General features: G+C 41.6%; 1 protein-coding gene across 1 annotated transcript in view; it reads left to right on the top strand.

Moving 5' to 3' along the window:
• The window catches only part of A1CF (APOBEC1 complementation factor), a 73,171-nt gene extending 50,028 nt beyond the window's left edge, over positions 1-23,143 (top strand). Inside the window, exons 6-12 of the mRNA XM_032430335.1 lie at positions 2,685-2,849; positions 9,249-9,346; positions 13,126-13,399; positions 15,558-15,763; positions 18,381-18,517; positions 19,231-19,373; positions 22,625-23,143. Of these exons, the coding sequence (XP_032286226.1) occupies positions 2,685-2,849; positions 9,249-9,346; positions 13,126-13,399; positions 15,558-15,763; positions 18,381-18,517; positions 19,231-19,373; positions 22,625-22,776 (1,175 nt within the window). The 3' untranslated portion in view covers positions 22,777-23,143. The remainder of the gene's footprint in view (positions 1-2,684; positions 2,850-9,248; positions 9,347-13,125; positions 13,400-15,557; positions 15,764-18,380; positions 18,518-19,230; positions 19,374-22,624) is intronic.
• The last annotated feature ends 976 nt before the right edge of the window (positions 23,144-24,119 follow it).

Raw genomic sequence — 24,119 nt, 5'->3', positions numbered from 1 at the left:
CCTGCACCCTCCCCTCCTCTGCTGACCCATAGCATTCAAGGCCCCAGCTGAGCTGAGTTTCTTCAGCTGCGTGTGAGTCTGAGGGCGTCCTCAGCAGACGGACCATGAATGAGCAGACCAGAGCCGACTGTTCATTGCTGTTGTACCTCGTGAGCAAGTCGGCTACCCACTTGGACACCCTACCTATTACCTCACTGTCGATTCAACAACAACAGAGGATTTGGGTCACTGGCAATCGTCTGGAGAGTCTAGTTTGAAAGAAGGCGATCTTTAGCAAACATGATAAGCAAGAGCCACAAGCAGCTCCTCCTTCTTAACTGATCCAGACTTGGAGACAGAGAGAAAACTGTTGTCTAATGTGACGTGTTGCTCCCCCAGCCACCTACCTCCCCTGCAGACAGTGGCAGCTCTCTCCCGACACTGTATCCTTGCAGAGGTGTGTGTGTGCAACACAGTCTTGGCGTCCAACCCCGAGGCTAGCAGAGCATCATGAGGACGCTCTGAGGAAAATTCTTGCAGTGGTTCCACCATCAACCAGCGCGGAGATCACCTGGAGGGCTCGTGAAAGTGCAGAGGGCGGGGCCCACCCCCAGAGTTCCTGACTCAGTTGATCTGGTGTGGCGCCTGCTCATTTGCATTTGTAACGAGTTCCCAGGATGCTATGCTACCAAGACCCAAGTTTGAGAACCCTCGATCTAAGTCAGTGGCTGTCCATCGTGGGCTGCAGATCTGAATAACCTGAGGAGGTTTTTAAACAATACCAGAAACCAAATCAACTCAGATCAGCTGAATCTACTTCCCTGAGGTGCAGAGTAGGGCCCTGGTGTTTTAAGTTTTCCAGATGATTTTGTTGTGTGGCCAATGTTGTGATCCACAGCTAACTCCATCGGCTCAGGATACTGGCTGTCACCTGCTGGGGAGGTCAGTAAGAACATATGGAGGAGTAAATGGGAACATTTATGAAGCATGGACAATGGGCATTGCTCTCTTCCAAAGGAAATCCTTTTAAAACAAAACAACAACAAAAACATCTATTGCACCCAAAGAGTACTCCAAAGAAACTATACACACAAGAGACAAAAAACCCCAAAACAGTGAAGGGGAGATGCATCACTAGAAAGTGACTAAGTCCCTCACATGCATCATCTTTATTTCCACAACAACACTAGGTAATACTTCTATTATCCCAATTTTATAGATGAGGAAATTGATGTTTAGAAAGATGGCTTCCTAGCCAGGATCGTGAGCTGATGTTTGAACTTGACTGGCTTCAAAGCCCATGTTCCCAAATCCCTCAGCAGCCCTGATGTTCACGGGAATGTTTGGGGAGATCACTGCTAACCATACCTCCTCCAATTCTGCCCACTGCAGCCTTCTGCAGACCTCCAGGCCGGCCGACGGCTTCCTGTGGTCCCAGGCCAGGATGGCAAAGTCTAATGGGCTAGAACAGGGTTCTCAATTTTGGCTGAATTAACTGAGGTGCTTTCAAGAATCCTGAGGCCTGGACCACTCCTATCAAATTCAGGAAGGAGAGTCCTGGGGTCAGGAATGAGCTGGTCAATCTTTCATAGACAACTCCCGGGGAAAATCCAAGCCCTGACTTGTAACATTGCAGATCCCCGTGGAATGAATGGTACCACTGTGGCTGATTCCAAGCTACCAAGATGGCCTCAACTGATTTATAAAACTGAAAATGTAACTGTCTAGTATAGCAAGTGGAAAGGAATTGGGTCCAGCACACCAATGAGTGGGACTCAGGTTGGGTATTTCTTAAAGCTCTTCCAAAACAACTAATAAAAAACACACAAGATTTCCAATCAAATTTAGAAATTGAGTTGACCACCCCACCCTACTTCCTTCCCCATGGAGTGACTGTGAGCAGGAACTGAGGTAGCGAACGGAAAACACAGTATATAGGGCAAGATGCTCAATAAATTGCAACTTCAGAAATACAAGAATAGATGTAGTCATGGGTAACGACTACCCCTTCAAAAAGAATTCAGTTTCTCATCACAGACCCTTCCATTGCTCTGTCTTCTTGAATGCAATAAAATATTTTTGTGCAGATTCCCAAGTTGTCCATGTGCTGTCAGGAAACTGGGAGGGAACACAGCAGATGAGAGCCCCGACCAAGTGCAGAGTACAGAGAACAAACTAGGGGTCCCTGAGCCCTGCTCACTCTTGCCCACACATCAGTTTTTAGCTCAGTGGTGGCAACTGGTCATGCAGCTCCCAATAAGAGCAGACATACTTCCTAATGACCTTTTTAATGCTTCATGAAGTCAGACTCTAGGTCAGAGCCCTAAATCCATGTTTTCTCCTTTCTCCCCTTCTGCCACCTCCCTTTCAACAACTACCTTCCCACACCCTGCGAGAGCTGGCCCAAGACCCAAACCTGCCCATTGCTGCCTCATTTCTGTTCCATTTCAAACCACATCCTAGTTCCCTTTATGCTCAATTATTACAATAAGCCGTCTGTCACACAGAACTCCCTTCTGGCTAGTTCTGCCATTTAATTGGAAGTTTTCTTAAAATCAATCATCACCTCTTGTAATATCGGTTTTCAGGCTCCATCAAGATATGCTCAAAAGCATCGGTTGCATTTAAAAGGCCATCTGAGCGAACCAAGATGATATTGTCCTGATTTCTGTGTAACTAATCATACTTGTGATCCTTCTGAACAGGAAGGATTCAGTTATGGGGACATCCTATCGCAGTAGACTGGGCGGAGCCCGAAGTGGAGGTGGACGAGGACACGATGTCTTCGGTGAAAATTCTGTACGTGAGAAACCTGATGCTGTCTACCTCGGAAGAGATGATTGAGAAAGAATTCAACAATATTAAACCAGGTAAGACACACTAGAGAAGATTAAGTTTTCGAGGAGTACTTTAAAAACACTTGTGCTTGAGATGACTTCCCGTGACTTTAAACAGAATAGCTTTCATTTAGCATTCCTATAATTGCATGTGGACTACAAAAACCATATTCCAGCCCTGGGATTAGAGAAAAAGGGACACATGGTCCTAAAATGTTTACCGACATTGTAACTCTACAATTATCTGTGTGATTACTTAATTAATGCACATTTCCTTCACTAGACTATAAATCCCATAAAGGTCTTCTGGCTTCTATCATCTCCTCAGCCCCTGTCTCTGGGCCTGGGTCATAGTAGATGCTCAATAAATATTAACTGTGTTGATGAATGCATGACCAGAACTATATCTAAGGCAGGGTTTCTCAGCCTCAGTGCTCTTAACATTTTAGGCCAGATAATTCTTGGTCGTGAGGGGTCTGTCCTGGGCATTATAAGAATCTTAACAGCATCCCATGCCTCTACCCTCTAGATGTCAGTAACAACTCCCAAGACATAATAACCAAAAATGTTTCCAAACATTTCCCTGGAGGGCAAATTTGCCCCCAGTTGAGAACCACTGGTCGAATGGAATATGATTACGACTTCAGGTACATAAATAGGGAGGTGAGAATTAATTCTAGGAAACTCATTTGGGTGAAAAGGAAGGGAAAAGAACAGAGGGAGGTGGAGGGGGATAATTATTGCTGCTCATCTTGTCACTACTTTGCAGTATCAGTTTTATACCATGAGATTCATCCCTCGTCCCTTTTTTCTCCTATAGGAACTACAATAGTGAGACAGGTAAAGCATTTCAAGAAACAATGTCCAAGTGAGCATTTCCCAAAGCCAGTTCTGCAGAACATTAATTCTGTGGACTGTTAGTAGATGCTACTGATAAAAGGGGTCCATGGTCAAATAAATCTATAAACACCAGATTCAGGGCAATTAAACAGATTCTGTTTTATTGCAGGACTTATCAGAGTCCTTGAACTTCTAATATGCTTTGAAAGTCTCCAAAAGGAAATGTAGGATGGCTCCTTTCCCAAATTTTTGGACCATGGGTCTCATTTTTTGACCAGCCATCTTGTGGAATTAGCATGTTCTGGAACACACTCTGGCCTAAGTTTATCACTGTGGTAGCATCTTTCCACTTTCACAGCATGAGTCACCTACTGAGCACCACGACCCTAGGATGCAGGTTACTGTGTCACTTCTGCTATTATAAAGGTGAGAAAACCAAAACTCAGCAGTTACGTTGCTTGCTCAGGGTCATACAACTAGCAAGTGGCAAATCCCAGATTTGAATCCAGGTCTGGCTAAGACCATGTTCTTAGCCACTCTGTGACCTCCATGCCCCATCCTCATTCCACTCACTCACTCCTTCATTCAATTATCATTACTCTAGTAGCTCCTATGTGCCAGGCACTGTGGGAGGAGCGAACAGGTGTGCTGTGTGTGTGGAAGGAGTTTAAGATGTTCCAGAAGAGCCTCCCCCACACCCAGGGTGGCTCAGCCAGTTAAGTGTCCGACTCTTGATTTTTGCTCAGGTCATGATCTCAGGGTCGGGAGATCGAGCCCCACATCAGGCTCCATGTTCAGCAGGGAGTCTGCTTGGGATTCTCTCCCACCCTCTTCCTTTGTCCCTCCCCCCCCCCAAAAAAAGATGCTCCAGAAGAATAACAGCCCTGACAGCCTATCCTTGGGGCACAGAAAAGACTCATGTTTAGGAGAAGTGATGTGTGAGCTGAGATATGAAAGTTGATGCTTTTGTGGGCAGAGGAATGATATGTGCATGTTTAGATGCTACTCTGCTGCCTCCCACTCTGTGTTGACTTCCTACCTTCTTATTTTTATTTGATACTTCCTTTTTTTTTTTTTTAGTCTTTTCAATAAACTGTATTGAGAGAATGGCATGTCCACATGCAAATAATAAAGTTGGTCTGAATTTATATAATAGGCAAAGTTAACTCAAAATGGATCAAAGACTAGCAAAAAAAGCTAATATTATTTAAAAAAAAAAAAACACTAGAGGAATATATAGGGTAAAGCTTCATGACATTGGATTTGGCAGTACACTCTCAAATGGTATTAAAAGTACAGGCAACAAAGAAAAAATAGATTAACTGAACTACATCCAAATTAAAAACTGCATCAGAGGACACTTTCAACACTGAAAAAGCAACGCACAGAATGAGAGAAAACATCTGCAAACAATACGTCAACCAAAAATTAAGTAAAACTTCAAATGTATATTTGTCCAATGAACAATACTGTGCAATTATCATAGACACATGGTCAACACGCACATTAAAAGATGTTCAACATCACTCGCTATTCACCCAGGAAATGCAACCCCAAACCGTTTTCCACTTGCCAAGATAGCAATAGTAGTAGTAGTGATCATCAAAGAAGATGACACAGATGTTGGGAGAAGCTGGAGGAATGAGAACCATGTGCCCTGTCGATGGAAACACAAAATAATGCCATCACTGGGGGAACTACACGTGGGGTCCTAAAGAACAGATAATCACCATATAATCTGACAATTCCACTTGAGGGCATACGCACAAAATGAATAAAAGCAGGGGCTTGAACAGATACTTACATACCGTGCTCACAGCGGTATTATCTATATCACCCAAGATGTGAAAACCACGCGGGAGGGGTTGGAGCAATAAAACATGGAATGTGTGTGCAGTGGGGACCAGCACTCACACCTAAACTGCAGGGAATTTTTGAAACATACGACATGGATACACCTTGGACACACGCTGTATGGCGCCAGTTATCCGAGGTTCCTGAAATAGGCACGGTCCTAGAGACGGGCTGCAGAATGGTAGCTGCCCAGGGACAGGGGAGAAAGAACTCAGAAATGATTATTTAATAGATACAGGGTTTCAGTTTGGGTTCACGAAGAGGTTCTAGAAATGCACGATGATGACAGTTGCACAATATATTTCTTCCTTTTATCTAATTAAAACATTCCTGTTTTGTTTTGCTTTGTTTTTGCTTTTTGGAAAAGTCTGGAATGAGACCTCCAAGACTGCTTCCTTTCCTGGTCACTGGTCATCAGCTTATCGCGTTAAAGGGAGACATGTGCTTGTGTCCTCCTGGTTATAATGAAAATAATAAATGCAGGCTCTCTCCCTCTCTCCTTCTCTCCTCTCTCCCTCTGGTGGCACAACTCAGAGCTCTATACTGACGTGTGGCACCTTCTCGGCACTCCACCAAAGAATATGAACTATAGAGGGTGGAGAACTAGCAGACACCTGCTGTATTAGGAAGAAAAAAATCAGAGCTAACCAGTTTATTTTCCAGTGGAAAGGGTGTGTTTATACTGATCTAGGAAAATTTTCAGAGAGAAACAGGAAAATACCCCTTTAAAAACCCTATTGAAAGTTTGGATCCCTCAGAGGAGCCCGAATATTCCCAGCAAATATTTGACCCTATTATTTTAACCCTGATTAACCTGAAAATACTCTACTGCCATTCAGAGAAATAAGTGACAATCAGAACAGAAACTGGGGCTGAAAACAGGTTCATCCCCAGTGTAGCCTAAGGCTATCTGCTGAAATTCCAATTATAGTCATTCTACAAAATCTGATTTCCCTAAAACAGTTTCACATCCGAATCACCTAGAGGGCATAAAACAGATTGCGGGCCCCTCCCCCGGGGCATTTCTGAATCAGCAGGTCTGGGGTGGGTCCAGGCGTCGGCATTTCTCCTAAGTTCCGGGGGGAAGCTGATGCTGCTGGTCTGAGGACCACACTTGGAGAACTGTGGCCCTCTGATCATCTTCCCTTCAGATAACAGGTGTGTTTCCCTGCTGCTAATTGACGCACTGCTGACAAGTTGACCATGAACACAGTAGTATTTTTCCAATTCCCTGTATTATGACTTCGGAGTCTTTTGCATCACTGCTGATGACGACCACTGATATTTTATCGCTTCTACCCTCTGCCAAACAACCATGGGTAAACAAATTCTTATAGACTCAAGAAGGGGCATATTATCATAAGCCATGTGGTGAATACGATTGTGGAGAAAACCAAACTCTCACTTTCTAACTTGTTTCATGAGGCTAAATCTTCATACATTAAGATTTCCAAAGTCAGGTGCAGCTGAAGAGTGTTGCTTAAAAATGCAAGCCGGTTTCATTATCTGCGAGCAGAATTTGGGGGCATTTAGATCCATTAGCTTCCGAAATGCCACCTTTGCTAGAGTGTGAATTGACTGGTAATATTTGCTCATTCCATGTATATTTGTAGAGAGGCCTCTGTGCACACGGTACTAGGTAGGACCTGGGTGATGCTAATACCAGGACGCCCCTGAAACAGATCCTGTTCTCAGGGGGCTAAGGGTCGAGAGGAGCCTCGATGAAGGGCAGCACTGAAGAATGAATGGAGCCAAGACTGGAATGATAGAGACCCTCATTCCCCCCCCCCCTTTCACTTCTCAATGACCAGGACAAGCCATAAGGTTAGGTTTTGATAGTTACACTACCTGACACTGAAAGACTAAAGAGACCGTGCTGGAAGGTCAGTTAATTCCATGTCCCCTGCTTTGTGGTCTCAAATACCTTTATGTATTTCCTCAGCCTTGCCAGACAATTGGGTTCTGGACAGCCACTGCCATAAGAAGTCAAGGGTTGAATGCTGAGGGACGAGAGGGGTGCCACAATGGTTTTAAATGATCCCTACGTTACAGCCCTACCATTATTCCAAAAGACAACTTAGAGCCGTTGAACCATGTGATTGCCTTTGTAACCTTGAATCTAAGAGGATAGATAACTGAACCTTGATAGGGAGAGGACAATGGAGAACACTCATCTGCTCTTCTGGTCCTCCCTGGGGAAGGGTCCCATCATAGGTTATGTCTGGTGATTAGGATAAGAGAAGAAACCCAGTCTCTCGAGATACACCCGAGTCAGTGTCACTGAAGGAGGACAATTGGCATGTTAAACTGTTAACTGCTAACAAGTTGCACAAGTGTCCATTTCACCTTCCCTCCAGGAATAACTTCTTTTTAAGGTTGAGTCATCAACAATATTTTCTAGCAACATTTTAATAATAAAATGTAAAGTTCAACCATTTTGGTAAAACTTTTTTTTTATATATAAGTTACCACCAACATATGCAGCAGCTCCTCAATATGAAAATGGGTTAGGTTGATTTGTTATTTTTTTATTACACAAATAATACCAATCAGCATTGCAAATGTTTGCAGAATACCGAAGCATATAAATTAAAATAATGAAATTTCCCTTTATTCTCTCCAATTTTTCTCCCCATTCCTAAAGTTACCTCTATTTTAACAGTTCTCTTTCTGTGTGTGTATTCCTATTTATGTGTGTATATATTTGGGTTGGAATTTTAAAAACATAAATGTTACAGTATTATACTTACTATTTTACAACCTTTTAAATTTAACAATAGGTCTTAAATCTTTCCACGTAAGTATACATAGGTCTATTTGTTCTCATTTTATTTGATACGAATGTACTAGGTCTAATCAATCTCATGAAAATGGACTTTAAGTGATTTCATTTTTGCTATTTCAACAGTGGTAGAGTTAATGTCTTTATGCATGATCCTTTTGCATATAGGAGTGCTTCTTTAAAAGACATTCCTAAAGGTAGAATTAGTGGATATCCACATTATTTCCAACATGTAGATATTATGAACAGCATGGTAAGGAACTATCTTGGTTTTCCGATGTTCTTTCAGAAACTACTTTTTTTTTAATCAAAAGAATATCAGATAAGCAGTTAAGAGATTCTGCATTCTAGTTCCTAGCTGTGTCAACTCTTATGAATCTCACTTCCCTTGTCAGAACCCTAGATTCCTAATCTTTAAGTTAAAAATACATACATGAAGGTGAAATGAATTTTTTAAAAAACTTAAAGTAAATCATTGCTGAAGTCTCTCCTAACTCTAAAGTTGTATTCCATAAATCAAGAGATAAAACACTTTTCTGGGGGAAAAGCCATAAAATTGTAAAAGGCAATTGCCTAAGTATAGATTTATAGGATGACCAATAGTTAAGTTCAAATCAATTCAATGAATATTTCACCGAGTATAAGTTACTATCTTTTACACTGTATGCCAGACAAAATAAGATACTGCTTCTATCCTTAAAGATCTTATAATCTAGGAAGTGGAAAACACAAATCCATAACTGACAATAAGGCAGAATACAGGGGATATAAAAAAAAATTACAAACAAAAGCTTCTGTTGAACGTGTAGAATTCTAAACCTGGACGTAGCGAATATTCTCAATGAGATCTTTACCTGAGTAATGAGTCTCCAAAAAAAAAAAAAAAAAAAACAAATAAATAAAATCATTCTCAGCGCTCTCTCAGGTTTGCTAATGGGGCTACTTTCCGTTTCCAGGTGCTGTGGAGAGGGTAAAGAAGATTCGAGACTATGCTTTTGTGCACTTCAGTAATCGAGAAGATGCAGTGGAGGCTATGAAAGCTTTAAATGGGAAGGTAAGGTAGGACAATACACACACACACACACACACACACACACACACAGGTTTCACCAAAGTGTGGTGTGGAAATTTTATTCAGAAGAATGATCCCGCGAGTCTGTGTCACTCAGGCTTTCTCCACCTCTGACAAGACTGCCTGGGTCCATGAAGATGAACAGAAGAGAAGTGAAAGAAACACAGTGGAGATGCACTCACGTATCTGGCTCTCTCTCTAATTTTGGGTGATTTGAACAAGTCACCAACCCTCAATTTCCTTACAAAGTGGGGGATTGGAGTACATTATTTCAAGGTGTTTTTCTCAGGCCCTGTTTTCTCTCATTACTTCAAGAGATTATCACCTCACTAGTGCAGTATGTTGGAGACTGAGGACCAGAAAACCAGTCAATTCTGTTGTCATTCTGCCCTCAGAGTTTGCTCTCCCTACTCTGGAAGGCTCTGTATCTCTTCCCCTTGCCAAGAGTGCGGTCTGGGGAAAAATGAGCTTCTAAAATCCTTTCTCCTGACTTGTACATAGAGACCAAGATCATATTTACTTATCAATGCAATAAACATTAAAACCCGTCTATAGACCACTTACCTTGTTAAACAATGTCTGGGACACAAAAAAACAAAGAAACTTGCCAACAAGCTAGAAGTCTATGGAGGAATAAGACGAGTACACAAACATCTTTCATAGTTTAGCCAAATAAGTTCAGTTTCATTAAATTTATGGATAGATAGAGATCTATCTCTCTATCTATATAAATAGAGAGCGAGGTGAGAAAGTCCAAAGGAAGGAGGAGCGAATCAGAATCAGAAAATCATCATGGAGACGAGAAGATGGTATCCATGAGAAGCCATAAAAATTGGGCAGAATTCTCAAAGGAAAAAACCACAGAAACAGAGAGACAGTCTGAGGCATGGAATTTGGAAAGAGCAGGAAGTGACTGAGAAACAGTGAAAGTAGACCGATTCGGTTAGAACATCACGCATGTAGGGCTGCGTCTCCCATCAGGCTTTGCACAGTTAGTGCTAACAGCAGACAGATGGCAAAGGGACTAAGTACAGAAGCGTGAGTGTAGGGAAGGGGAATCAAGTGGAGGAACCAAGGCTCGCAGTGCTACCAGAGTCAAGGCGATGGGAGGGCCGGAGAAGTAACCAGAAACCTAACGGAGAAAGGACTGTGTAGAGCAGGTCTTCTTGGGAGAAGTAGGGATCTTTGGCCAAAGGACACAGCCAGGGGCCAAGGGAGCATCTCCCTGAGCAGGTCCTTCAGTCACAGGTGGCTGGGCTTAGGGGCCAATCCGGGGCCCACACACACGTTTGGGCTCTGGAGGAAAAAACATACTGACTCCAAAACACAAAAAGAAAACTGTAAAGCAAAAATTGAATGCAAACTTAAATACATGTCCATCAAGCAAAACATGATTTGATCTTCATTTGTGATTACATTTAGTATGATAAAACTGTTATTACCTTGGGAACAATTTGTAGGTTAGTTTCTCAATCTGAAAACATTCCTGAGGATACATGATGATTGCAGAGAAGGGACAGTCAGTCATAAATTAAGTGCTAAATAATTACATTGAAATAATCACAATGGAAAAATATTCAAATTTTTCCCAATTTTAACAGCTAGAAATTTTATAGCAATGTGATATAAGGTTAAATATATATTCAATATATTAAAATATATACCAAATATTATATTTAACTATAATGTTGTATGGGAAAATCAAAAGTAAGTTTGCCTAGGAACTATGCAAGCTTTGAGTGTACATATGCATATTAATAGTTAACTTATTAGACAAGGTGAGACTGAAGCTTTTTGTGTAATGGAGTAATGATCACATACAATTTAGAGAAATGAATGTACTAAGAGTTGCAATTTTATGGAGTAGGAAGAGACATGTCATTGGTACTATTTCAAAAGCTACTACAGTCAGGAAGAAACAGGAAGAAATAGGGCTTGAGAAAGGGCAGGAATAGAAAGTAGGATAAAGCTCCACACAGGGCTATGGGGGATGAATTCAAAACACCCAGGAAATGGTTGGATGTTGGAGTGAGCAAGAGTCATTAGTTTTCAATATGGGAGACTGGAGACAGTCAGAGAAGCCAGGAAAGGAAACCTATTTAGAGGGAAAGGTGATGACCTGAGCTTTACATTTGATTGTTCATCTATTCTAGAAATACTTGTGAATATCTGTGATGTGCAAGGAATTTTGCTGGGCTTGGGAATATACCGATTAATAAGATATCATCCTAGCTCTTGAAGCATCTAGACCAAATAACTAAAATACAATACTGAGTTTAAACCACTATTACAGGGGCAGTTGAATGCAGCACAAAATCTATTACAATGTGAAATCTGACTTTGCAGTAAAGAATCATTCCATTAAAAATGTCTCCTGATATGGAAGGGCCTAGAAGCAGAGACCTATTTGGGTCTCTCACTTTCCTCAAGACAGGACTGAAGATAAAGAATCTTATATGTAAGACCACCCCATTCCTTTGGATACTCAGGTCTGTTTCTTCTAATTACATCAACACCAGTGTGAGATAGTTGAATATGACCAGGATTCTCTCTTTCGGTGTATTCCAGCTAACATGTTGGATACAGGCTCCCGCTCTTAAAAAGTAGGGCAGATATATGAAACTAGGAACAAGTGACAACCAGGAAGCACAACTTTGTCCAGCAGACTTCAGTGATCTCAGAACCACTGAAGCACTCACAAAATGGCGAGCTGCCGTGAAAGGGAATTCTTGAGGGAATGCTTCATATTACTTCTTTTCTTTATAAAAATAGAAGCTTATAATAGTCTTACGCAGAAGAAGCTACAAACACTTCCTCACAACACCTTGTCCCATCGATAAGAAATACCTCAATCCATCAAGCGTTCATTGAGAGCCATCTTTGTCTCGTGCGTGCGCAAGCAATACGGAAAAGTGAGTCACGCGTGTAGCTCTACACACAGCCTTTTTCTTCAACATCTGGATCTGTTCGCAAACTGTCCAAAACTTGCATCAGAGAAAAGCCTCTCCAATAATTCTTGAGGACAAATTTTAAGAAGTGCATGACTTGAGAAATCTCAGTACTGCCCCTGCTATCCCTGCCAGTTCCCAGCTCTTTAGCAGGTCAAAAAGCTGCTTCACAGGTACCTATGGGGAGCAACACAGTAGCCTCTACAACACAGTAGCCTCCTTGATTCTTTTCCTTAAATAGGGCCCCACTTTTAAGCCTCTCTTCTCCTTCAATGAAAACTTACCCATCATGTGGCTGCTCTAAGGAGTAAACCATTTAGCTGGCTGGGGGCCAGAAAGACCTGACGAGGCTACCCATGCCACAGTGTTAACAATCGATAAGATTTCCTTATTGGTGTCCTTCCACCTTCATTTTGCTGCGCTAAGATGTAGACATTATATTCCACCCATTAGTAACCTAAAAGGTCTTAGAATTATATAATATGTAACTTAAAACATATTATCACATAAAAGTATCACATAATTCTCTGTCACAGTGACTGCATCACATAATTTATAACCAGTATGTCAGTGGCCAGTGGCCAGTTTGTTCCTGTCAAACCCGTTGCATATTATATGCAATTTTCCAACAAAACCACTCAGGAAAACTCAACTGACACACAAACATGAACTCATGAAGAGGCAAGATACATATAAGTGAGACAGTCTGTGAGCAAAACAGCAAATCGACTAACACTCAAGAGCCCAGGGCTCAACCACACTTGGTTGTCTTCATATCTTCTTATGTTGCTTCTTCTTTGCTCTCTGTGACAGGTGCTGGATGGTTCCCCCATTGAAGTGACCCTAGCCAAACCAGTGGACAAAGACAGTTACGTTAGGTACACCCGAGGCACGGGTGGAAGGGGCACCATGCTGCAAGGAGAGTACACCTACTCTTTGGGCCATGTTTATGATCCCACCACAACCTACCTTGGAGCTCCTGTCTTCTATGCTCCTCAAGCCTATACAGCAATCCCCAGCCTTCATTTCCCAGCCACCAAAGGACATCTTGGCAACAGGGCCATTATCCGAGCCCCGTCTGTTAGAGGTAACGCTCATCAGCTCTTGCTCTAGAATAACTCTACAATTTCAAATGATTTGTATTGCAATAGCCTTAGACAAATGGGATGGACCCACTGGGAGAAAAGGACTGGAAAAATCGTTTATGAAAAATCAAGTATTGTTATATCAATAGTTGTCCTTCCATAAAAATCTTTTTTCACATTACAACTGGTTATTGAAAAAATTTGGTCAGAATATAGCACAAATGAGTCTAATGCATACATTTGATCTTTGCCTGGGCCCATAAAACTTGTGCAGACTAAGTAGTTAGCTTCTCCCTTATCATTGGACCACCATATTGCAGTCATATGTGACTCATTAGAAAACCCAAGTGAGGGGTGCCTGGGTGGCTCAGTTGTTAAGCGTCTGCCTTCAGCTCAGGTCATGATCCTAGGGTCCTGGGATCAAGCCCCGCATCAGGCTCCCTGCTCAGCTGGAAGCCTGCTTCTCCCTCTCCCACTTCCCCTGCTTGTGTTCCCTCTCTTGCTGTGTTTCTCTCTGTCAAATAAATAAACTTAAAAAAAAAAAAGAATGAAAGAAAACCCAAGTGAAAGCAGGATGGTCCAATGGAAACCAGTTATCTCAAATGGCAAAAAACAAGTCAAGGCACATATGTATTTAATGGTATCTCAGTGGCATCATATTCATACATAAATCACAAATTATCATACATATTCTAACAGATATATGAGATACTTTCATCTGACCTCCCCCTAGAAATATGTGCTGTGTCTTCTAAGAAGCCCCACTATTGAGGAAATCAACTTATTTCTCCAGGATATGGAGAACTAAATAGTAAAGTCCAAATAGAAGAAAGACTGACTACCATACAATAAATCTTTCCTATGTAATCCTACAAGAATTCCAAATGTTCACACAGTTCTCTGGGCTCAGTTCAAGCAACACAGACAATAAGGAAAGCATTTTTAAATTTCTATTAAACTAGTTTGTCTCTGCCTAATGGAATCCTTCAAAATAGTACTGCTAGGATAGAATTAATGCCAAAAGAATCCCAGTTCTATTTTTCCAAATATGACACCATTCTGGGCAATTCGGCAACCAACTGTATTTAACTCTGTCCCTGGGTTTTACTTAGAAGCAAAGGGACATGTCCAGGTTACTGTGAAAACAATTATCTTACTGTGTTTTGCTATTTTTCAGGAAAACTGAATTGACCATCCTAGAAGTTCTAGTCTTCAACAGCCTTAAAATTTCCATAATCATAATAAAATCACTCTACCCAAAATTATAATGCAAAAGAAATCATCAGGTTTTCCTCCAGGATAATCTATGACAAATTATGTCATTAAAGTATTGTGCATTTATAATCTGAAATCATATTATTAAATAACTTATACATTAAATATAAATTGTCAACCAGTTGTAATGTAGGAAAAAAAACAAGCTCCACTCCAAGGGAAAAAATACCTTATAGCAAGAAAGGAATCAATGAATGATATTCATGGATGAAGGGTAATCAATTTAATTTTTTTTATCACTTTACACCACCAATAGGAAATCAAAGTAGCAACATGGCAAAACAAAAAATCAATAGGAATCTATTAATGAAACTCAATGGAAATTTAAGCCTAACATTGTCTGAACATAAAACAGAAAATAGTGAACCTATAAACATGTTTTCTAAATGTTCAAACGTTTCCCAACTGATCCTTGGGGATGGGATTATTGGGGAAGCTAAAATCCATTTCTGATTTACCGATCAATGATAAGAATGCAAGACTTATTTTAATACATGTGGTCATACCATGCTGGGATGTTTAAATACCTTCCCAACGTTTATTAGTCTATAGAGAAATGTCAACAAAAGGTTAACTGAAGATAGAAATTGCAAATTTTTTCTCTATGTCGAAGTTTTAAAGTTGCTCATGTACTTATCAATAGCTTTGAGAGTATGGCTTTCTTTCACAGATAGTAAAAAAAAAAAAAAAAGGACAAAAAAAATAAACAAGACACTTACGGTAAACCCTATGTTATATTGAGTTTCATTACATTAGAATCCTAGAGTTTTCTATGCATCTTGAGGGCAATGATCAATGTGACTTGGGCTAACTTTTCCATTACAGTAAGATTCAGGGTGATCTTCTGGTGGTTTGATTCAGTTTAATGCCTTCTTACGTTCCTAGAAATTTACATGAATGTACCTGTAGGGGCCGCGGGAGTGAGAGGACTGGCCGGCCGTGGCTATTTGGCCTATACAGGCCTGGGTCGTGGATACCAGGTCAAGGGAGACAAGAGAGAAGACAAACTCTATGACCTTTTACCTGGGATGGAGCTCACCCCAATGAATCCTGTCACTTTAAAACCCCAAGGAATTAAACTTGCTCCCCAGGTAGGTAATGTTATTCCAGAGATAGTTTCCTTAAGTTAGGCCAAAGACCATCAACATTTGCCTTTCATCAAATGACCTGACTTGATCCCTACTTGGGCTATTGTTTTGTTTTGTTAAATAGGTAAAGTGGCCAATCAACATAAGTTACTGTGAGAGAATGCTAACTGCTGAGGGCCACTGTTCCATCACAGGCTTTCTTATATTTCCTAAATGATCTGAACTGGAATGCAAAGATCCTGAAAGCCATTAAGAATTATCAACCGATACCTTACATGAAAATAAAAGGAAGCAAAGACTCAAAATAAACGCCTACTGTGTAGGAGCTGGGAATGAATAGGCCACTTAGGACATCTTTTATTGGAAACACTGGGTATGAGAGAAAACACCATACCATCCATGGTGATATCATGGACTTGTATTAATGATAAGATGCCATCTATCATATCCAATTAGGTCTCCCACGATGATTATGCTTGGGGAAGGGCATGATGGTGAAATTTTAATGCTTTCATTCCACAGCTCCAAGTTTCCATATTTCTGCATGAGGCTGTGGTTTTTATTATTGGAAAATTAGAAGTTATAAAAGCTGTTCCAGGATGGAAAGTGAATAACAGGGGTAAAAATAAAACAAAACAGGATCTATGTGAACCCTGAGCCTATTCCCTGTGGGTGTGCAGTGCATGCCAGGCTTTCTGTAGAGACACTGGCTGAAGAAGCCATACCCAGTTGTTCAGAGATATAGTTTGTGGACCCTTGAGGAAACATCCCTACTCCAGGTCCAAAGGTATAAGCCCCAAATGTATGGAAGTAGCCTTATGATTTCTAAAAGCTCATCGTGAGTATTATTTTTGTAGGATCAATGGCTGTCTTATACATACCAATTAGCTCATCTAAGGTTTCTGCTAACCCTACCCAGGCAATTAAAAATAAGGATGCCTAGCAGAGTGGTACACAGCATTCATTTGTTTGTTCAAAAGCCATTTATTGGGCATCCACCATACACCTAGTACTGTGTCAGGTGCTGGGCATGGAAAAGGGAATATAATGCAGTCCTTGCCATCAAAAATCATATGGCAATCCAGTGAGAGGATACGGACACATCAACAGGCCATTATTGCAAATTCTACTAAGTGTCATCGTAAAGCTTTGCTCAGAAAACACAAAAGCTTGTCATCCAGTCAATCTTGGGTTAAAATCCAAAATAAGGAACCTCATTAAGGACCTGGAATACTTAGAAATCTTTAAAGAAAATAAAAAATAATAATCATTATAAATTCCATATAATAGTTCTAAGAGCTGCCACAGTGTGATGAATAATCTCTGCTTCTTATATTAAACCCAGGTTAGAAATTGGTCGTGGTTTATAGAGATATATAAGGAACTACCTCTCCAAACTAATGAAAGTTCTTTATTTAGTCTCTGAATCTCTACAAGGTCGGCTTAGAAATTGAAGGCTATGCCAACCCAAACCAATGTAGATGGAGCCTTAACAGCCCCATGGTGGGGTCGTGGGCATCCGACAAGAGCAGGGAAACAAGGCGTGCCCAGCAGAGTCTGGAGTTAGAGTCCGCACTCTTGGAGCTTGTGTTTGCACAATGAGAATGTCTGCCAGCTATAGGAGTCTACTGGTGCCCAGGAACCTTCGGGAATGCTTTGTAGACGACAAGAGATGCTACACAGCCAAGAGCAGTAACAAGCAAAGTCAGTAGAAGAAATAGGAGCAATCCACAGACTTAATACACTGGAAAAGGCCCTGCAATTGCAGCTGGATTCGTGTCAGAACCAATGAGATAAGAAGCTCCATGGAGTCAGCCCAGGGCACTGTTCTGTCCCCAAGTCTTGTTCTTTTCAGACTTAGACCCTGTTTTGCACGGTTTCCTGAATCTGCTGACTCATGGGAGCATCGGGGCAGGTGGGCCACTGAAAATGGCTTTGGGATGAAAAAAAAAATTGGGTGCTTTTAGACAAGATTCAGTTTGGAGTAGTGATAAAGGCAGAAAAAAGCATGCAGGGAGATTCTGAAACTCAGATCTTTGTAAAAACAGCCAGGAGTGGTATTTTGCCAAACAAAGACACTACAGCTGTCAACATCCATCTATTAATGCTCATCAGTAACTAGTAACCATTAAACTGTTTAACTCGATTTTTTATGAAAATGTGAAGTTAAAACCCTATGACAAACGACATGAAGTTAAGAATATATTCTTAGGTTATTTTCTCTAAACCATTATAAACAGAAGGATTGACGGTAGTCATGAGGGAGTCCAGCCACACAGTGCTGAAAAGTCCAGTTTTTTAATGGAATAAATATATCAAACAAATCATAAAATTAAACTACTGGTAAAAAAGTTACAGCTAATGGACTAAACTAAAAACATATTCGAATAAATGGTGTGAAAATGATTTTTATGAATTAGTCGATAATAACATTTTAAATGGAGTTCAAGTTGAGTTCATCTTAAATTTTATGAGTCATTAAACCATATGGCATTTTATATTTTCTTACATTAGCTTAAGCACTGAAGATTAGAGTTTTAAATCCTGAAAGCTGGAGAAATAATGCAAATGTGACATTTGAAACAGAAATCACTTATTTTTTTTTTTTTTACTCCTGTAGATACTAGAAGAAATTTGTCAGAAAAACAACTGGGGACAACCAGTGTATCAGCTGCACTCAGCCATTGGACAAGATCAAAGACAACTATTCTTATACAAAATAACCATTCCTGCCCTGGCCAGCCAGAATCCTGCAATGTGGGTAACATCTCCAAATTCCTAATCTTTTAAGCTTTTTAGAATAAGAGTCTCTTGTAAATCAAGTCTCTTGTAAAATCAATATTTTATCACTATCCAAATAAGAGAAACTTACATCTACTACTTGCTCATTTTTCATTAAACGCAAACGTTGAGATGTGTAGTTGGGATGTACATGCCAAGTGGGAGACTGGCATCTCAGAGGCCCCGAATTTCACACAGACAATGAAGATGGTGTAGTATAATCAACCAATAAAAAACTACAGACATAAAATGGAACAGGAATCAGATCTATAGCCCATTATTTTATCTGTGTAGTATTTAGGTTGAACCATATGAAATTGCCATTTTGTATGTGACAACACCATGCCCAGTCACTTATATTTTGGATCAAAGATCCTCTCTATTGGTGGGTATCACCACCTCAAGCCTGCATTTCTACATATTTTAGGAACCATCCTGTCTCACCTGTACCTCAGAGAAGCCGTGTGATGAGTTACAGGTGTGCTCCAGGCATGTCCTATCAACCACCGCTGTCCTGGGCCAGGTCACAAACATCCCTATGTGCATATGCCTGTAGGAGTCTTCAATGCAAAGAGAACGAAGACCACACACATAAAATTCCATCATCTGCTCATCTCAGCCCACGAACAGCGACTTGGGTTTTCTCCCATCTCGGCTCCTCAAATGTAATGACTGAATATGCCTTGCAGCCACCCCTTCACGCCTCCGAAGCTAAGTGCCTACGTGGATGAAGCAAAGACCTACGCAGCCGAGTACACCCTGCAGACGCTGGGCATTCCCACCGACGGGGCCGATGCTCCCACCACGGCAACTGCCGCCACTGCCTTCCCAGGTAGGGAAAATGGCACCAGAAATGGCACCTGCCCCGGGTGTTTGAGAAACACCCCCTTGGTACCACGAACTCTGCGAGTGTTTTTAAAGTCCACCCACAATAAATCCAATTTACACCATCTGTGACCAAAAACACTGGGAAGATGCGTGAACCATCAAGGTTCCCCGAGGAGCGGAAGTGGTGTCTAGTCTCAGCTTGGCTTCAGCAGCTGCATGACCTTGAAAGAGCCAGTCTCTGCGTCAGGTTGGGTGGGGTTTTTACTTTTTAGGTAAGAAAGTTTGGAACTACCTATTAATAGTTGTTTATCTGCGTGCCAGGTGTTCCCCTAAATGCTCAGCGTGCTTTATATTATGCCAGCAGTGTTCATGATGCCGCAAGAGGTAGGTTGTAGCATAAGGCTCCAGTTGAAGGAACCAAGGACAGGAATGATTAAGGAATTTGGCCAAGGTCAATGGCTTTTAAGGAATCCTTGGACTCCCTGCACAACCCCAATCTTCGACTACACTTGACTTTTATTGCTTTGCTTTCTGAAAGAAATGTGTAGGTCACATTTTTCTTAAGTTGCTTTAAATCAAAAACTCTGTGTGTGAGAGAGACAGAGAGAGAGAGGGGGAACCGTTCAATATTTAAGATAATCAGCTCTCGTTTATGTGTTCTATAATTTGGGACTGGAGCATACATGGTTTGCTCAGAATAAAGCCTATCTGCAGATCGCCTTCACGGTCCCATTTAAAAGACTTTTCCCCATTTGTTATGTACCTACAAAAAAAGCTAATAATTTAAAAAAATGAACCCTCTAGAGATTAAAAGTGACCAGGCAAGAAATTTGTTTTGGAAATCTTTCCTTAACAGTTATTCTGAATAACCCCATTCTTTTTTAGCAAGCAAAGTTCATTTCTTTTGAAGACATTGGTCACTCCGATGTGTCATTGTGTCAACGTACCTCCCTTAAGACCAGTCCAGAGATCTGACTGGACCCAGACACAAGGCGTTTCTATCAATCCATTCAGTCATGCACTGGTCACGTTCAGGCGTGAGAACTGCTGTATTCCTCCCATCCATAACACCTGGGCTCACTCTCGTTTTCTGTTGTTTCCCAAAAACGGCAAATATGTTTTCCATCCTGGCAGCTAACCACGCTTCACACACGAACACGACCTCAATTCCAGCTTTGTTCTGTAGAACGTGGGGAGGATGGGTCGTGCGCCCCTGCGAGGTTACCACGGCCCCAGCTGCCGCCACCAGAGGGCAGGTCCCCTGGGCTGTGCTGGGGCCACCAACCCTGGGCTCGCTTTCCACAGAATGGGGTGTTGACATGTCTGTCTACTGGGGACCTGTGCCTGGGTTTCTCAGTTCTTGGAGAAAGGTGAGCCCCTGTCTCACGGAAAGCTGCACCCCAAAGAGAGCTAACTAATGTACTATAAAAATAAATGAGCCCCTGTCAGAATGTTACAGTTTGCTTGCACATTGGAAAGGATTCGTTTTCACCTCAGAATGTTTGACATTTTCCTCCCTTCTGTTTGCTCCTGCAAGAAGTAAAAAATATTTAGGGCATGGGAGTTGTCTTGGGAATGCCTAAGAGTTTGAGAGCCTCTCTTATAACTTTGCTGTGGAGTCAAGCAAAGGATAATAGACTCCAAGGGAAGAATCTGTTTAAAATCCAAATACTCTTGCACTTAAGAAAGTACCTCTGAAACAAATAATACACTGTTAAAAAAAAAAGAGAGAGAAGAAGAAGAAGATAGCAGGAGGGGAAGAATGAAGGGGGGGAAATCGGAGGGGGAGACAAACCATGAGAGACCATGGACTCTCAGAAACAAACTGAGGGTTCTAGAGGGGAGGGGGGTGGGAGGATGGGTTAGCCTGGTGATGGGTATTAAAGAGGGCACGTTCTGCATGGAGCACTGGGTGTTATATGCAAACAATGAATCATGGAACACTACATCAAAAACTAATGATGTAGTGTATGGTGATTAACATAACATAATAAAATAAAATTTAAAAAAAAAAGTAGCCAAATTGAAAAAGAAAATTCAAAATCCCCAAGGATAAAATCTATATGACACACGCACATATGCACACACTCTCACGCATGTGTATTTCTTACTCACTTATTTAGAAATACTATTTCCAAAATCATAATTGGTAACACATTTCTCACATCCTTGGAAAACATGCCAAACTTCAGTAGTGCATTAGTCAGCATTACTGGCCAAAGTGCCCAAGCCAAGGAGTGGATTTAATTTTTTAAAAAATAGTCCAGCCAGCTTCCTGCGTCCGCTTCCTGAGAAGCCACCAGAAAGAAATCAGTGTGTCTGGGTTTGAGATGACTGCCACAGCACATAAACCAAATGGACTGTTTTGTTGTTGTTGTTTTTTAAATCAGGTCCCTGTTTGTTGCTTAAGTAAAATTTTCCCCTTTTTCTTGTCATCTTTACACTTTTTTGGATCATCTCAGAAATAGCTTAATTTTGATCTAAAACATTAACAGGGAAACATTGCTTTTGTACGATAGCGGTTATGCCCTTTTCTCTAAAAGTGAATGTCAATCAGCCAGACATGATACTAATGTGACCGCACATGATGGTCTCCGTACCATGCAAAGCCCTGGGCTTCTGAAGGTGAGGACGAGCATCATCCGAATACACCGGACAGCTTGGTGGTGAAGCAAGAGGTCTTTGCCCTTCATGGTTAGGTCTAAATGTAAACAGGCCAGGTATTTGCTTTTATGGCGCTATGTAGAAATGTAATAAAACTTTCCAAATTTTTCCTACTGGTCTACCCACTCCCTATATGTCTTCGGTAAAAGCAATGGTTTTTAACATTTCATTTAGGTGGGGGGCATGGGTACAGAAGCAGACCTGCAGAGCCCCACCCCTCAGCCCTGCCAACCCATCAGTCACCTCCCCTCCCTTATAAGCTCTGAGAGCCTCTGAAAAAGTTCTAAATCTCAAACTTTAATTACCTCGGCATCCTGTTAAGTTTCCATTTCTTGGACTGTCTCCCCAGTGTTTCCAGTTTTCTAAGCATGAAGTCGTTCTGGCACATGCGGCTGACCTCACTTTGAGGCACGCTGTGCCCTAATCAATGAGTCTAGATATTAGGTCCCCTGAGTTCATTTTTTTTTAATGTGCATATTAACCTTTGGCTTTAAGCGAGGTTAACTTTTCATCTTCCTAAGAGAAGACAATAAAGCAAGAGGGAGCAAATGTGAATGGCTTTTGATGAAGTTTTCTCTGCCTCTCCTCCAGGATATGCTGTCCCCAGTGCAACAGCACCCGTGTCCACAGCCCAGCTCAAACAAGCGGTGACCCTCGGACAGGATTTAGCAGCATATACAACGTATGAGGTCTACCCCACTTTTGCAGTGACTGCCCGAGGGGATGGATATGGAGCCTTCTGAAGATATCTTTCTTTTAAGTTAAGACACATGAAACTCTCTCTAGAAGAAATAAACCTCTCATTCAGTTTCCTTACGATCACAAGTCCTACTTTTCCTAAAGAGATGCCTTTCTTGAGACTGCACAGCTTATATTAATGGTAGAATCAGGATACAAGGATGAATTCCCAGTGAAATCAAATGTCGAGAAGGCTTTTGTCTGCCAGAAAACTTAAGAGCCATTGCCCCCAAAAGCTGGTTCTCCCAGGTTCCTGAGTGACTTGGGCAAGCGTTACACACCCCGATGATGTGGAGAGAGCTCTCTTAACCAGCAAGTGTTCAGGGCTGAGCAGACCTGGCCAGTTAGGGGCAACAAAGGGAGGCAAGTAAACTCCAGTCTTAACCGCAGCTCACAGCTGCTTTTGTGATACACAACATTGCAAACAGGCAGTGGGAGGGTGCGAGGATGCTTTTATAGAAATGTTTTCCCTGTTGCCCACCACATGGAGTATGTTCTGAGGCCCGAGCCTGTGAAAGACAGCCCAAGGTTTGATGGGGCCAACATCGCTTCTGTCTGAAAATTCTACCGAATCAATCTGTCCTAGGTCACCCTTTCCCTGCCCCCTATAGCCCTCGGGGACCGCCTGGAAATCAATGGGATGTGTTGCGGATAAGGATAAAATGAATCCAGGCCCACTGTTTATTTAACTTATCAGCCTGCACCTCTTCCTCCCTGGAGCCGCCATCCTTCCCAAGGGTCCCCCAACACAATAATCACCCCAACTTAAAATGGCTTCTTCTCATTTTAAACATTTTGACTTGTCCACCTGGATTTATTTTCGTATCAGTCTCATTTTCCTCATGTCAAATACCATAAAAAAGTACATCCAATCTATAGAATATCACATAGGATGCTTTCTCCTATTCAGCAAATGGGCTGAAAAGTCATTTCAAACAGAGGAGTGAAGGTCTACTCTCATTTCTTGGGTGTTTTTACAGCACCTAGACCACCATCCAGCATTCAGAGACAGTTCTATTAATGTGGGGTCAGCCTTGGACTGTCTAACCCACTTATAGTCAAGCTGCCAAGAAATCTTCTACCTTGCCTTCCTTCTACTTTCAACAAATATCAGACAGTTTTACCATATCAAGCCCTTTGGTCTTGAAGTGGTCACAGAAAACCTTACACCCCCCCATTGCTGATTAGAAGCAGATTCTTAAACACCCAGCAAGGGTGTTAGTGACCAAAGTTCCCTAGGGCTTTAGGCCTCTCTCCAGGAACATCTCATGAGGATGTAGGAGCTACAAAACCTGGGATGGAGGGAGCAGAAGACACTACTTTCTTGCCATACTTGTAAATGACAGCT

The sequence above is a fragment of the Phoca vitulina genome, unplaced genomic scaffold (assembly GCF_004348235.1).
Source record: "Phoca vitulina isolate PV1807 unplaced genomic scaffold, GSC_HSeal_1.0 scaffold43, whole genome shotgun sequence".
In the NCBI taxonomy this organism is placed as follows: domain Eukaryota; kingdom Metazoa; phylum Chordata; class Mammalia; order Carnivora; family Phocidae; genus Phoca; species Phoca vitulina.
Note: the sequence above shows the minus strand (reverse complement) of the source record. Positions and strands in the feature narration are given on the sequence as shown.